We start from the raw sequence: 18383 nt of genomic DNA on the forward strand, positions 1-18383 counted from the left end.
TGAGATCAAAACTCACTGTCAAAAATAATATTCACACGTGGTCACACATTTAATAACTGTTGATAGCAATTTCAAATATAGTACTGCACAAATCTTATGCTCGAATAATCCACAATTATTTGGTACATTTAAAGCAGCAAATCTTTCTGGAATATTTAAAAGATAAACAAATCCCCTTTTTCTTATTGATCAGGTAAGACGACAAAACAAGGCATGCCTCTGTAATCTCAAAATCGGGAATAATATTGTAGATATCCTTACTTTTATTGTCCTGTTTATCAAGACTAATACTCCTATATAACTTCATGCAAGTTGAGGTCTTGATTTTACCAAAGCCTTAAATTATATTGTTATTTACACAAGTTCTAAGAAAACTGTAGTTGCATTTGATCAACTAAAAAGGATGGATGTAGTGAATAGATTAGGAGCAGAAAGCCCGGTGGTGATATTCGGCAAGAGCAATTGTTGCATGTCTCACAGTATCGAAACCTTAATTCGTAATTTCGGAGCAAATCCAACGGTGTATAATCTTGATGAAATTGAGAAAGGCAAGAAGTTGGAGAAAGCTTTGATTGAAATGGGTTGCAATCCCAGTACTCCAGCTATATTTATTGGGAAGGAGTTTGTTGGTGGTTCTGATGAAGTGATGAGTCTCAATGTTAAAGGCAAGTTGAAGGAATTGCTCATCAAGGCTAATGCTATTTGGATATAGCCTAGAACTATGATTGATGTTATGTTGCTCGGAATCTCCAAAAATATAATCGCACTATCGTTGGATCCTTTGAAAAGTCAATAAAGTTTTAAGGATCCAATCTGACATATAGTACTTCGATACTATTGAAAAATTCGAGCAACATTGCACTAGCATTGCACTAGTGTACTCTTTTTTTTACATGCAAGAATTCCAAAAGATGTTCACATGGTGTTATTTAATTTTCTTCTTGTTATCCAGCCCATTTTCTGTTTTTCCATATTGGTCTTATGTTTTTTCCTTAAAAAGATGTGATACCTCCCCCACCCCCTCCCTCCCTCCCTCCCTCTATCTATTTATTTATCTTTTTTGGTAGAATTTATCTATCTATCTATTTCTATATATATTATTACTATTAATAAGTGTGAAGACGCAGGCAGTTGTTCGTCGACATATCTACTTTTTCACCTGCTTTAGTTGCTCCATAATTTTACTATATTATCCCTAATTAATTATTTTAAGTTATTTACATATAAAAAATTAATAATATTTAATAAAAATTAAAATAGACATTTATGAGATGTCTATTTCAGTTGTTTCAATCGTAGTTTTTTATATGAGACTCATTTAAATTTTATTATATCATCTCTAATTAATTATTATAAATCATCTAGGCATTAAAAAACTAATTATATTTAATAAATAATAAAATAGACATAAATGATAAACTAATTTTGATGTTTTAAATTAATAGGACATCTTATATGAGACTCATTTAAATTTTTTTTCACAAGTTTTTTGCTCCATGATTTTACTATATTAATTACCCCTAATTAATTATTGTAAGTCATTTACATATAAAAAAATTAATAATATATAATAAAAAATAAAATAGACATTTATGACATGTTTGTTTCAACTGCTTCAACCGTAATTTTACTATATCACTCCTAATTAATTATTATAAGTCATTTAGGTGTTAAAAAATTAATAATATTTAATAAAAATAAAATTTACATAAAATGATAAATTAATTCTTGATGTTTTAAATTAATAAATGACATCTTATATGGGACTCAATTATATTTTTCACAAATATTTTTTATAGGAATTTTGTTATATCACTTCTAATTAGGTATTATAAGTCATTTAGGACATATCTGCTTCATCGCCTCAATCATAAAATTTTGTTGAATCTCGAAATTATTTTAGTGCAACTTAAATTGAAATAGAAGAAAATGTATTATAAATCATAATAATTAAAAATTTAAATTATTTTAAGAATATAATTGACTACCAATGCCATAAAAATTTGAACAAGGAGAGTAACATATATTATTTAAAAATTACTTAAAAAATATTATAAATTATAATAGCTAACAATTTAAAATATCTAAAAATATATTAAAATTTTGATTGATTATCTAAATTATATTTGTGTCACATAAATCCAAGGATAGTTTTGGAATTTTATAGTTTGCATGTTTTAATGTTTTGATTTAGTAATTTGTTGATCCAAATGATGTTTTCAAGTTTTGAAAATTTAGTACTTTGTTTATTTAATTTATTTATTTTATTTTGGTAAAATATTATATGTATATATATATATATATTTAAAAATTATGCAAAAAAAATTAATAATTATAAGTCATAATTATTAACATCTTATAATATTTTAAAAATTTATAGTAAAAAATATGATTGACTTTTGAAATTCTAATAGTGTCATATAAGTTGCGATAAAGCAAGTAACATAAATTATTTGAAATTACATTAAAAGATACTATAAATCACAATGATTAATAACTTAAAATATATTAGTAAAAATTTGATTGGCTCTCTAAATTCTAAAATTGGAACAAAGCGAGTAACATAAATTGTTTGATAATTACGTAAAAGATACTATAAATCACAATGATTAACAACTTAAATTATTAAAAATTTTATATTAATAAAAATTTGATTGACACTCCAAATGCTATTTGTGCTACAAAAGTTGAAAGAACGCAAATAACATTTGTTGGGCCCGTACTGGCACGGGTAAAGTATCTAGTGTGTGTGTGTGTATATATATATATATACTAGTCAATGTGTGTGCTTTGCACGTGTATATAACATTAATCATGAATATTTTTTATAAAAATAAATAAACTGTTATGAGTATGTTATAATATTAATAAGTATAAATTATTTTAAGAAAATAATTAAAATCTTTAGGATTAAAGGTGTATTAAAAAGGAACGTGAGATACATAATTGGTAATAAAAGTTTTTTTTATTTTATGAGGTATCATATAATCTTGTGTATCCCACAAGTTCCTTCCTTGTCGGCTAAACGTATTGAGCTAATTTGTTCTATCTTTTAGTGAATAAAGTTATTCTCCATTCTTTATTAATACTACAATATCAATTATTATTTATATTAAATTGAAAAAGAAAAAAATAGAAGAAAGTATCATCCTTTTTAATCTGTGGTGATTTTTTTTTAAAAAAAAAAAGTACTTTTGATGAGAAACAGTTTGTATTTGACATTTTTGAACAACAATTAGTGTTTGATCAAGCTTTTAAAAAGTATTTTCAAATGTATTTTGATTAGAAATGCTTTTCAAATAAGTGCTTTTTAAAGAGAAACTACATTTTTAGCGGATGAAAAATTATTTTTTATACTCCCCAAGCATTTATTTTCTTACAAAGCTTGGTCAAATACTTTATTTTTTAAAAAAGCACTTTTCAGAAAAAAATAAGTATCCACTTACTATCATTTTATTTGCTTCAAAAAATATTTCCTATCTAATATTTTTTCCTTCCTATCGCCAATACCCAATACATGATTAATATGAAATTATAAAATGCGCAAGAACAAATTATAGTTTGGAGAATTTCACTAAAAATATGTAGTGTTCATGCCATGTAAATTTTCTGATTATACAAGAAAATAAAATTGTAATGCTTGGATAAGAAACATTTACTTATTTGTATCTTCAGCTATATATTAGAAAAACTGATATTAAAAATTAAAACTTGATTATTCATTAAATATAAGGAAAATTTTTAATTGCAATTCATACCATAATAGAAAAAAAAATATCTTTCTCTTATCTCTTTGTCCTTAATTTCTTCTTTTGTTTATTCTTTCTTATTTATTTTCAATAATAATCATGCAATGTCCAAAATCAAAGAACTAAATAAAGGATATTTTAACTGATTTCAAATTATCATATAACTTAGAATTTCTTAATTATTAATTCTATTGCATATAATTTCTCTTACCATATATTCTACAATCTTTAATTCTAAATATTATAAAAATAGTTAATTAATTATTGAAAAAGGTAAAAAGATGATTTTGTCTATTGCAGAGTATTTTAATGAAGGGTAAAAAGTTCGAATAACTTTTCTAAGGAGCTTCACACTTTTAATATATTATAAATAGATATAGATTATAGATATAAATTATAGATTACAGATATAGATATTGATTATAAATATAGATTATAGATTATAAATTATAGATTATAAATTATAGATTCAATAAATAGTTTACCTTTACCATGTAAGTGCATTTCGCTAAATTGTAATAAGAAATTAACTTATCTCGATTGGACTAAGAACTTCTAAATCTGTTCTTTCATTTCTTATTACGTTGACCTCTTTATGTAACGTCAGATTGTCAACTTTTGTACTTACAATATTTGTTTTATTGCTTTACAAACCTCTAAATTTTTTTTTTACTGGATAACACTTCCATTGGGATGAAAGTCAAGCTAGGTATACCTTATCAATAAGTTGACACTAACTATTTTTGAGAAAAAGACATAAAGTAATCATTGAATTTATATCAAATTTATAAAAAATATTTTAACTTTACGGGTAACCTACTTCCCCACAAAACTAGTATAGACCAATGTAAATAGATTATTTTGACTGATTTTTAGTCTATGTTTGCATTTACCCAAAGGACGAGCGTGAGGTTGAAAAATTTATTGTACCACAAGTTAAAAAACGGCATGCATACTTTTTTTTATTAATTATTTTAAACACCTATCTTCTCTTCTTTTTAATAGAATCAATTTTCCAAAATCTCCATTGAAAGAGTCGTTGGAACTTTGAAAAAAGTGGCTCTCTTCTCAAATTATTTTCAATTGAATCAGCTAAAAAAAATTAAGCATTTTCTATGTATGTTTTAATTTCTTCGTACTTTTTAGTCGTTATTTTGTCTTAATTTGATTAAATTTTTGAAATCAAATTATATTTTCTAATTAGGTTTTGGAAAAAAATTCAAGCAATGTCAAATGCAATCTTGAATCGTATTTGTAATAATGAGAATGATCCCCATGTTGTGTTTGACAATACGATGTAAACATGGAGACTTACTTTCAATGCAAACGTCATGGTCAGAGGACAATCAAGATTTTGGTTCTATCCACGTTATCGTGTATGTTCTATATATAGTCTCTTATTTTTTTCTTTTTTCTATTAATTGATTTGTTTGTGCTCTGTCTTAGGAGAAACCATAGAAATTCTTTAGATTTTCAGAAGAAATAAACTTACGTTCTAAGTCGGTTACTTCGAAATTGGCTAAGAGAATCAAGAAGTTGGAAGAAGCATTGACATTTTATAAAAGTAAGGGGATCAAGGGTGAAGAAGAAGAAGGAGAAGAATAGAGAATGTTGTAATTGAAAGCTCATTGTCGTGATTCTCATGGTACTTTTTTCTATTTTTAAGCACTACCAAGAATGTGAAGGATGACAAATATAGTTTTGTACAACTGAAATTGTTTTAGTTGCTCTCTTGTTCTACTTTACAACTTTAGTTTGGTTGTTGCCTTTTTTTTGGTCGAAATAGTAATGGCTTTAACAAGATATAATTTTGCTTAATTTGTAAGAGAATACTTATGCAACATGCTTTGTATCACTTTGTATTAGGCTCATGCAACCTATTTTGTATCAATATATTGTGATATTAATGGCTAGTTGAGAGCATTCAAAATTTGTTATTCATACATATTTAATTATAATTGAAAGTAAAGAGACAACCACACTGAAACAAAATGAGAACTTCATTCCAACATAATCAATATTTACATAAAAAATGAGAACTACGACCAAAAGTTTGACCTTATTTTGTTTGGTACCTAACAAATAATAGTTTGACACCTAAAGCTATCTAACAAAACAGAGATAACAAAACATAGTTTCAACTAAATAATCGAGCTAAAATGATATCAAGAACATCATCAAAATTCACAAATAATAATTATTTGAGACAATATTAACAACACCACAAATCTACCAAAAATATCATATCAGTTGAACTCTACTTTCGTGGCACATGAGTCTTTATAACTTTTTCAGCCATACCAATAATTGTAGGGGGTGCGGATAGTGCGGATAACTTATGTTTGTTGAAATGCTATGTCATAGCATTCTTTAGTTATTTGTTTTAGCCTTATTAATAACATAGCTCTGATACCAATAATATAGAAGAATTAATAAGGTTAAAACAAATAACTAAGGAATTCTATGACATAGCATTTCAACAAACATAAGTTATCCGCACTATCCGCACCCCCTACAATTATTGGTATCAGAGCTAGGTTATTTAAAAAATGAGAAGTGGTATGTATTTATTTAAGAAATGCATATTATGATAGAACTAAATTTAGAAATTCACTAATATTATAAATACCAATGAATAATATAGACCAATCCCAAAAATATAAAGAACTAAAACAAACATTATCTGAGAAACGAAGAGAATTAAAAATAAGGAACGAAAGACTATAATATGACATAATTGTTGGAGTACGTCAAAAATCAATAAAAGCACAAAAAGAAGAAATATCATATTTAGAATCATAAATAGATAATCTAGAATACATATATCAACATGATCTATATACTATCAAGTAGATAAAATGAACAAAGAAAAATTTATAATAGATGAAAAAATATATAAAAATCACGAAGGATTAAAAATAATAATAGTATTTTCTAATTTAAGAAGAAGATATAAGAAAATAGGTGAACATTTATATTTAATGTTAGAAAAAAGAAGAATTAAAATTAGAAGATAAATTAACAGTTATGGTAAGAATAACAAAAGAAAATGAAGAAATAGATAGAAAAAAGGAAATAGAAAAAATAAAACAACAAACTACAAATGAAATACGAAAAATAGAAGAAATAAAAAATAATAGGATTTCTGAATTAGAAAAAGAACTACAAATGCTAAAAGATCTGTATGAAAAAAAGACAGAAAGAAAAAGAAGAAAAAGATAAAGAACAAAAATTATTAATTGAGATAAATCAATTTAAAGAAAAATTAGAAAATAAAGAACTAGAAACTAATGAAATAGAAATAAATACAATAGATGCTGAAGAAACAGATAATTATGATTCGGAAGATAGTGAAACATATACAGAAATCTTAACAAATATAGAAAAACTAGATATAAATGAAAAATAAGAAGTAATTAATAAAGAAAACTTAAAAAATACAAAAATAAACACTCTTGATAAAAAGGACGATGAAAAAATAATGCCTAGTACATCAGAAATAAGAAAACCTACATATTATTATAAAGATAAGTTTAAAAATATAACCTAAAGGATGAATATAACAAATGGACACCAAAACAAATAATTAATAAAAATTATAATTTCTTAGACTTAGACTCTGTAATAGATGTAGATAAAATGATACAATTATGGATAGGATATATAACAAAAGAATTATTAGACAATGGTATAAATGCAATAGATACACCAGAATATATAGAAAGAACACTAAGAGGAACAACAAAATTATGGTTTTTAAATTTAACTGAAGATAGTAAAAAGGTATTAAGGGATGATAAAAAAATAGAAGGAACAACAGTAATTAAACTAACACCAATAGAAATCTTGAAAAAATATGAAATAGCTATAAGAAATGAATTTAGCAGTATGGAAACGGAAGAAGAAGAAAAAGAACAAAACAAAGAAAAAGATACAAATAGGAATTTAATGTTAAAACTAGCAATATGTAATATGTGTTAGATAGATGAATATACATGTGCATTTAAAGAATACTACTATAAGAGAGCATACAATACCGAAGAAAGAAAAGAAGTAAGAAGATTATATTTTATTAAATTACCTGAACCATTTAGTTCAAAAATAATAAAGAATTGGGATGAAGCAAAATAGTAGATACCCTAGGAGCAAGAATAAAATTTCTACAACAATGGTATAGAAATCTATGTGAAAAATATATAGAAGAAACAAAAATGGAAAAAACATTAATAAGGAATTTAGCATGTTGCAAGGATAAAATAACACCTCAATTTGGATGTGAAAAAAAATATTATAAGAAAAGAAAAAGACAAGAAATATAAGAAGTATTAAAAGTGAAAATATAAGAATAAGAAACCAAGAAAAAGATATTATGTAAAAAAATTTAAATATAAAAGACCATATAGGAAAAAGAAATCTATAAAAGAATGTACTTGTTATAATTGTGAAAAACTAGGACATTTAGCTAGAGATTGTAAAATGCCTAAAGACCCAAAAAAGAAATAAATATCAGAAATAAAGATAGAAAATGCAGAATATATACAAATAGATTATATAGATTACGAATTGGAAAGTGAAGATAATATATATGAAATTTCAGAGAATGAAACAGATAGTAAATCAGATGAATCAAATGACTGAAGAAGATATAAAAATAATAACAAAAGAATAATATTTAAATGATGAAAGAACAGATCAGAAAATAATATTTGATAATAATATATTTGACAAAATAAAAGGAAAAGAATTAAATCTAAGTGTAGAAAAAATATTTAAAATACCAACAATAAAAAACATATTTAGTAGATGAAAAGAAGAATACTACATAGTGTAATACCCCAAAAAAATTTTCGTTGAAATTTTGTGCGTAAACGTGTTGTGTTCTATCTTCTAGGTTGAATTATAAATTTTTCGTGCGGAATGTCTTAGATTATGACCCACCATTGCATAGAGTATCGAATAAGATTTCCAACTATATATGGATCATCCAAAACGGACACCCGAGCGACGAGTTATGAACATTCTGATCGAACCGTGAATAGTAGTGAACAGTAAAACGTGCAGGAAAAAGTACTGAGGCCTGGCGTATTTTTGCTCCAACTTTAAACGATCATAACTCCTTGTACATAATGATTTAGGTAATCTACTATATATCAACGGAAAGCTCTGCAAGTCCTCTTTCCAATGAAATTGGTTTCATCCAATTTGTCTATCGAAGCAAGAAGTTATGGTCGATCTACTTCAGCCTATCAAAAGTAAATTTTTCGGTCAACTTCAAATAATCATAACTCCTCGTACACAATGATCTGGGTGAGATACTATATATCAACGGAAAGATATGAGAGTCCTCTTTCTAATGAAATTAGTTTCATCCAATTTGGATATCGGAGTAAAATGTTATGGTTGATCTACTCCAGACTATCAAAACAGTCCACCAAAGGATAGATTCGAGAATTATTTGATTTTTAGGGGCGTTTTGGTCATTTCTCCTCACCCAAAATCCGTCCAAACCCTATATTAAAGCCTATTAGAAGTATTATATGTTATATTTCATCAAATTCCCTCAAAAAGAAAACCCTAAGCTCCTACATCCAACTTCAAGAACCTCCAAAGTTCACCATTAATTCTGCAAATTTATTCAAGATTCTAAGTTCCTAGTTCAAGAACTCCAAGAACCATTATTTAAAGGCACGATTAACATCTCAAAAATGAGTATCGATCTAAAGTTCATCATTCAAGGTATATGGGGTTTTTCAACAAGAACTCCCTTTCGTTCTTGTGCCCAAAAGTAATTTTCTTTACAAAGGTATGATTTTTATTTGATTTTTTACGAATTTGAAGCATGAACCCATATCTTATGATGATTATTATGAAATCTTGATATTTATGATTTTGAAAGATGAATTTACATGTGTGGAGATATAAAGCATGAATCTTAAACGATATTTATCATGATTTTGAGATTTGAGTAGTGAATCCCCATTAGAAATTGTATTTTTTGAGAAAGTGTGTGTTATAAGCACGTTGATGTTGACTATTTGAGATATTTTGAATGATTTGACCTTTTGGTCTTAATGGAGTTGTTTTGAACTCGAGTGTGAAAGAAATCCACAACGTGGTTGATTTTGATAGATGGGAAGCATGATGGCTCCCAAAGTATATTTATATATTACTGAAATTATTTTGTTGTGGATTATCTTTGAAATGATCTGAGCTAAGTCCGGGAGAAATCTTTAGCATCGAGTGGGAGGTATAAAGCGACCTTACTTCCCTAGAACTACGTTCCCCCATAGGAGTGAGTCTGAGGTTGATTTATATAGTGATCACTAGTTTGTATGGATTTGATATCGATAGGACGGCTCTCCCCAACGTGGGTTGTACGTTGGACTCCATGTAGCTCACATGGTTTATAACGGTTATAGGATCTTCCAGTGTGTGTATGTTTCCTTGTGTCTATGGTGAATGGTGAAGTGATTTGAAAGTGGAATTGTAAAAGTTATTCTTTCAAAAGATTTAAATGATATTTACATTATGAGAATTGATATTCTTGATGAACTGAAAGTGATTGACAAATTATGTGATGACTCACATGTGTTATTGTACTTATTTCATCCTCTTATGATTATGATGACTTTCTTTGGGCTATGTGAGTCTTTCATACATCCTGCATATTTCTTATAAATATTTATGATGATGATGTTTATACAACTGCATACACCCCCATATACTCGGTTCTTTTCCATGGTACTGGCCCACATCTTCAGATGTGGGCTGCATTTTCTTGGAATGTAGGTTTAGGTGCTCAGTTCCAGGTTCAACAGTGATTCTTCGGGCACGCTGTTCTACATCCTCTGTTGTGGTGAGTCCTCATGTTCCGAGGATATGATGTCTAATGTTGGTTTCACGAAATCGTTTACATTTGATAACTGAGTATGAGTCAGTTGGGGCATGTCTCAATGGCTCACTGGTTTTATTGATTTTCTTAGAGGCTTGTCAGACTAGTATAGATATTGGGAGTTGACTAATAAGTCGTATTTTGTTATCTTTCTGAAATTCTTTTATTCTTGGATGATGATTACTCTATTTATATTTGAGGGTTATTTATGGAAACCCCTTTGATTTGTGTTGAACTGAATGAAAATGACTCAAAGGATTAGCTTGGGGCTACTCGTAGCCTCAAGCACTGTGTGATGCTCCGGGACCTGTTTTCCGAGGCGTTACACGTAGTAAGCCAAAAAAAAACATATAATAGACTGTAGAAATGCAAAAGGTAGAGCTAGTATACTACTAGTAACAAAAAGAATAATAAATAAAGAAATAAATGATATAAAAAGTAAAGACCCAATAAAATACGTACATCTTGGAGGAACGAAAATATTAATAAAAGAATGTTTTAGAGAAGGAATAGATACACTAATAGAATTATATTTAGCAGATGATAGAATTATAAAACCTATAGAAAAAAGTATAATAACTGCTATAAGAGGAAATTTAATATACCAAAAATTTAAATTTATAATAAGTGTGAATTATTCAGTAGCAATAATAGATAAAAATATAGATAAATCATTAGTATTATATTGGAAAATATCAGAAGTAGAACTAACCCCAGAAAGTAAAATATTTACAACAAGATTTAAAAATTTATATGTATTAATAACAAAACATAAAATAACAGAAAAAAATAAAATTAATAAAATACAAATAGAAAGTCCTTTTGAACAATTTGTAAAAATAATTGATAACAATGATTATAGTTACAAAAACATAGATATAGAAGAAGATTTAGAAATAATAAATGATAGAATAAGTACAATGAAAAGAATAGCTTTTGAAAAACCAGAATCATCAGGATCATCGAAAAGAACAAATTATGAAATAACTTCAACAGTTAATTTAACTCAATAATATATAACGAGAACAATAAATGAAAAATAATATTTAATACTCCTAAATACAGGACAAGAAGAAAACTATATAGCAAAATACCTAGTGAAAAATTAAGAAATAAAATCTAATAGTAATATATTCCCTGACCTACCAAGAAGTTTAATAATTATTAAAGATACAACTGAAAAAGAAATAATAATAGGAATTAGAAAATAAAAATAGAATTTGAAATAAAAGAAGATATGCAAAAATCAGATATAATATTAGGGATAAAATGGTTAGAACAAGTAAAACCCTACAATATATAACATACACAATTAACCATAACCTATAATAAGGAAAAATTATTAATAAAGAGAGCTTTAACATGAAAATATATGTACTTATGAAAATAATATTAGAATGTTATTATAATACATACTATACACCTGTGATAGATATAGGAGAAGAAGCCAACTTATGTAGATATAATTGTTTACCAGAAGACAAATGCGATAAGTTAAAAACACCAATAGTAGTCAAAGGATTTAATAATGAAGGAAGCTTAATTACCTATAAAGTTAGAAATATAAAAATACAAGTATGGGATAAGATATTAACAATAGAAGAGATCTATAATTATAAACTAACATCAAAAGATATGCTTTTAGGAATGCCATTTTTAGATAAACTATACCCACATATAATAACTAAAATACACTGGTGGTTTACAACACCATGTAAACAAAGGGTAAAAGCAAAAAGAGTTATTAATAAAATAAGGAAGAAAACAGATTGGATAAAAGGAAGTGAAAAAATCACATAAAAATTAAAAAATATAAAAAATACTGAAGACACAATAGAACTAGTTATATTTTCAATAAATAAAGAAGAAATAACTATATTTTCAATAGATAAGGTAGAAATAATAAAGAAAAAGTTAAGACAATTATACAGTGAAGATTCATTAAAAGGATAGAAAAAAAACATAAAACTATTGTAAAAATTGAGCTAATAGATAAAAATAGTATAATAACCCAAAAACCATTAACCTATAACTTTGATGATTTGAAAGAATTCGAAATGCATATAGATGAATTATTAGAAAAACAATACATACAAAAAAATAATAGTAAATACAATAGCACAACATTTATAGTAAATAAAAACAGTGAACAAAAAAGAGAAAAAATAGAATGGTTATTGATTATAGAAACCTAAATGCAAAAACTATGACATATAATTATCCAATACCAAATAAGATATTAAAAATAAGACAGCTACAAGGATATAATTATTTTAGCAAGTTCGATTGTAAATTAGGATTTTACCATTTAAAGCTAGAAGAAGAATCTAAAAAATTAACTGCATTTACAGTGCCACAAGGATTTTACGAATGGAATGTGTTACCATTTGGATATAAAAATGCACCAGGTAGATACCAACATTTTATGGATAGTTATTTCAAGCAATTGCCTAATTGTATAGTATACATAGATGATATACTACTATATACAAAAACTAAAGAGGAACATTTAAAATTATTAGAACAATTTGCAGGTATAATAGAAAATTCAGGAATAAGTCTAAGTAAAAAGAAAGCAGAAATAATAAAAACCAAGTAGAATTTTTAGGAATACAAATAGATAAAAGTGGAGTAAAAATGCAACAACATATAGTACAAAAAATAATAAATTCAAAAGAAGAATTAGATACAAAAAAGAAATTACAATCATTTTTAGGATTAGTAAAATTAGCAGAAAACCTAAAGCCATTACAGAAAAAATTAAGAAAGGATGTAGAGTATAATTGCAGCGAAGAAGATAAAAAACAAGAACAGAAAATAAAAATACTTTGTAAAGAATTACCAAAATTACAATTTTCAGACGAAAATAAAAAGTTTACATATATAGTAGAAGCAGATGCAAGTGAATATAGTTATGGAGGAGTACTTAAATATAGATATGAAGAAGAAAAATTAGAATATCATTGTAGATACTACTCAGGAACATTTAATGAACCAAAAATAAAATAGGAAATAAATAGAAAAGAATTATTCTCACTATATAAATGTTATAAGCATTTGAGCCATATATCGTATATAACAAGTTCATTGTATGAATAGATAACACATAGGTACGATGGTGGTTAACAAGAAAAATACAAAATTCAGTTACAACGAAGGAAATTCAAAGATTAGTATTGAATATATTAAATTTTTCATTTACGATTGAAGTAATCAAGACTAACAAGAATGTTATTGCAGATTACATATCAAGACAAAGCTACCCAAACTAATATTACAGAAGACTCAAAACCCTAACTACACTTTCACTGAAAGTGGATAGTATGGGAAATGAGATAAAAAAGCTAAAGACTAGTAAAGTTAAACTGAAGTCTGAAGCTATGGCTCAGATAACTCAGTAGTGTGCAGAGAAATGTCGATCGGAAGACAATAAAATTTCAGAGATAGAAGGAGACGTTGGGACACTCCATAAAATCCATAACGTTTATCAATCTACTTTTGCAAGCACAAGCAAAGGAGTTAGAAGGAACCCAAATATGACCTTGAACAAAATATTTGACAAGCCATTTATACCAAAAACACCAAAAGACCCTTTCTTTATACCCTCACAAACTATTACATATTTAGATAGCCAAAACCAAGACAAGAAAGCTTATGACCACATAACCAAAGCATATATTGAAAAACATCCGCTAGATACAAACCTACTTAAACCATAAACCCAGAGCTACAAATATTCAAGAACCAAATACGAATTATATAATCCAAAAGCTATAAGGATACAATAAGTTAATTGCATTACCAAAAACTAACCCAAATCTAGTTAAAACCTGTTTCAGTTATGGACTACTTAATATTGTATATACCCAAGACGAAAGTGAATTATCTGCTATACCAGAAATATAGAAAGAAATTATCACTTATAAAAAGATAACCAAAGGCAACCTATTTTTTGTAAAGTTCTATGCGACAATAGCAGAGATATTGTATGATGAAATTAAACCAGTTATACAATTTGTGAAGATAGAAATGACCCGAGATATGATCATACTCGAAGATATTGAACAGAAAGTTAAAATACCCAAAATAGATATACCAGATTTTTATGCGAATAAAAGAATTATTGAAATATCCACAATTATCCAGGAATTAGCAAATAACTACTTAAATGGAAATCCTATATGGAGTTATTATTCAAGAGACCAGCTAATGATTTATTCAAATTCAAGACAGTTAAGACAAGCAGATATGGAAAAAGTTAGACAATGAATTATGACGTTGCTCAATCTATAAAAATGACCAACTACCGGAGCAATTAAAGAAAAATTTATTTCAAACAAGTAATTAACCAGATACTGTAAATTAATGGGACATAAATATCCTGACCATCTATGTTCAAAATGTAATGGAGAAAATAATGTGATTCTAGAAGTTCAGCTAGAATGAAAGAAGATAAGAACAAAAGAGGTCAGCTAGGAGATAAACGACAAAAGATATAAAGCAACACAGACCGATGAAAAAATGATAAAAGCAAGGAGACAAATATTAAAGTCATGAAAATGACATATGAAGAATTAAATAATTTCTCTTAACTTTAGATACGTAAATTGTCATGTAACATTTATTAGCTTTTAATAGCTTTGTTGAATTTTTTAGCAAAAATCCATTACTAGTTTTGTTTTTTGTAGACTTTCTTTTTGTAAAGTTACTTCTACTTTTGTAAAAATGACAAATGTAAAGTAGGAACAGTATAGAATAGTATACGCATTTTCTCTTTTTAGGTTATAAATAGCAGAAGCATTTGCTAAGTTAAGGCAAGACTTTCTACACGGAAAGCAAGCCTTCTTGTACACAATAAAATTTTCTCTCATATAATCAATAAAGATATTTAGTTTTACACTAAGCTATGGATGAGCAAAGGACAGATTTATCAAATCTACTAGAACAAGTATTTTCATTTATAATTATGAATAGCTAAATTCATAAATTCCTAACAATCATAAGTATAATAAAATAATCTCATGTTAGTTACTTTATAATAGAATTATTCGAAGAATAGCATGTTAAGAAGTTTATTAGCAAAGTGGAAAAAGACAAAAATTTGTAGAACTATGCCATCCTAAAGGTGAAACCAGTAAGGCAGATAGGGGAGTAGCCAGAGTAGAGGCGTTGTTTAGGGAAAAAGTATCCAGATTACCATGCTAATAATGACCAAAAAACATGTTATTTAAGAATAATCTAGTATATAGTAATCTAAGATGATCATATTTTGTTATGTATATGATTGGAGGAAATATTTTGAAAAATAGCATCATATGAAAAATGAATAATTATTTACCTGATGAAATGATAGATGAATTTAAGATTCTTGTTTTATATGTACTTAAGGATATAGACATAGTAGATATAAAGAAAATTATATGGGAAAAGGTATTTAATATTGAAGATGAAGAATTAGAAAATTGGATAGAAGATGAATTAGAACAAATATACTTAAATGACGATAGCTACTATTCATACCTAGATAATTATTATTCAGACGGATATTATACAGATTAAAAATGTTAGAATATATTAGAAGATTTAGAGAAAAACAAAGTTTGCTATGTGAAGAAATTAATTACAAGAATCAGCTTAAAAGACAAAAAAAGACAATTAGAAGAAAGATTACTTAGAATAAAATTAACCTTAGAAAAAGATACTATACATAAACAACAAATGTTAATGGATCACATAGATAACATAGAATTATATATCAAATATAGTATGATTAGATTAAGTTATTACACAAAAATTTATAAAATTACAACTACCATAGGATAAAATGATAAACTACGAATACTTAGAATATTGGAGACAAGATATGGAGAAAATAAGATTAATAGAAACACTTATAAAAAAGAATCTACTTGACTACATAAAAACAAGAAATATGGAAAATATAGTATACCGTAAAAATAATATAGAAGAATTAATAAGGTTAAAACAAATAACTAAGGAATGCCATGACATAGCATTTCAATAAACATAAGTTATCTGCACCCCTTTACAATTATTGAAGTTTGCTATTGGTTATGACTGTTATATGTAGTTTTAATGATGAGCAGCTAAACTATAATGGACCAGGTCCTTGGACGTGCATGGTATAGTATAGCTGGCACGCGTTGTCTGCACAGTTTTATTGTAACAAACTTTCAGGTGCTATTTTGTAATGATTAGGACAGCTGGTCCAATGATGTTTCATTCCTAATCATCACTCATCTATAAAAGAAAAGAGACGCCCCTATTACAACAATGCTCAAGTTCCTATCCATTAATACGAGCTTAAATTGAAATTGCTCTTAAGTAAGGAATGATTTATAACTGAACTACTCATGTATAAGAGTAGTGTTCATGTATAAGAGTAGTGTTTTTTCTCTTTGTGTAGAGAGTGCTTAAGTAGAGTTGTGTGAGCTTGTTGCTGGTTAGATTTAACCAGTTTTAGATAGAAACTTGGCAGAGGTGTCAAGGTGTGCTTGAAATAGAGGTATTGTAAGTAGGAGGAACCGAGACTTAGGTTCATAGTTGAGTCTGTCATCAAGAGGTTGGTTATAGTGGACTATTTTATTGCTTGTGAGGGCATGCCGTGATTTTTTTCTTCCTGGGTTTCCATGTAAAAATCCTATATATTTACTTTCCCATATTGTCTTTACATTTTCAAAACCTCCTAGTTTCTTTACTGTTCTATCGCGCGAGATTGACCTTAAGGAACAAGGTCTCTCAGTGTGTGGTGAAACCCTCAAGGGTTCTAACAATGATAAACTTCCCCTTTCATTTAAATCATTGCCTTGATGTGTAGCCAATATCACCTATACTACATCACCCCCTTTGTCATCCTTGTACCAATATTAATGACCCTTTTACTTGGTAATTCAGGCTGCATAGTTATAACAAAGATTAAAATGTCATAAATATAAATAAGTCAAGCAAAATTATACTCATTGTCATGCCTTGTTTTTACCAAGTTTAAACAAAATATGACTTATGGACTCTAAAAGAATTGAAATTTTTTACAGAGTCTCCATCTAATTTTTTAAGGAAAATAAGAAAACTTATTTATTTATTAACACGTATGACTTGTGATTTTTTAGTCTGCATAAATTCAATTGAGATTCTAGGTAAGGGTTCAAGTTATTCCGAAGGGGAGGGGCTAAGAACTCTTCAGAATTCACAAATGTGGTATCCGGCTAGACTAAATTTATCAACGAGGAAAGAGGTATAAATATTTAAAATAATGTAAAGGTGTATGTATGTTAAGTATATAAACAAACTTATTGTTATGAAAATACATAAAATATATGTATAAAAATATATAAATTTCATGTGAAAAGAAAAGTAACTTGTGACATATGAAAAGAAAAATATTATTTATGTACTATAAAAAGAAAAAGTATTTTGCAAATAATAGTATATACTTGATCGAAATTACGGAGAGAAAAGTTATTTTACTTGCAAATAAAAACTATACAATGTTTGTGATGTAAATGTGTGAATTAATTGATTGATTTAATTTGTTTGTGTAAACGGTTTAAGTTTGCCAAAATACGTGTTAATAAATATGTAAGTAAAGAATGTCCCTGCCCAACACCCCAAAAAGTAAAGTTTTCACTATGTTTCATGTGTATAACTAGAAGAAAAATATAAAAATAAAATTCTCCTTTGAATATTTTTTTTGATAAGTATTTTCGAGAACCTGTACAAAC

General features: G+C 27.1%; 1 protein-coding gene across 1 annotated transcript; it reads left to right on the forward strand.

Annotated features, from left to right (window-relative positions):
- Positions 1-270: 270 nt before the first annotated feature.
- Positions 271-971, forward strand: LOC107849874 (monothiol glutaredoxin-S6). The gene has a single exon (XM_016694410.2). The coding sequence runs from the start codon at positions 404-406 to the stop codon at positions 710-712; it is 309 nt and encodes a 102-aa protein (XP_016549896.1). The 5' UTR covers positions 271-403; the 3' UTR covers positions 713-971.
- Positions 972-18383: the final 17412 nt, after the last annotated feature.

Source organism: Capsicum annuum, chromosome 12 (genome assembly GCF_002878395.1).
Source record: "Capsicum annuum cultivar UCD-10X-F1 chromosome 12, UCD10Xv1.1, whole genome shotgun sequence".
Classification (NCBI taxonomy): domain Eukaryota; kingdom Viridiplantae; phylum Streptophyta; class Magnoliopsida; order Solanales; family Solanaceae; genus Capsicum; species Capsicum annuum.

Bases quoted from the DNA above. Each gene is read 5' to 3' on its own strand.
- LOC107849874 (XM_016694410.2), top strand. From the start codon at position 404: ATGGATGTAGTGAATAGATTAGGAGCAGAAAGCCCGGTGGTGATATTC.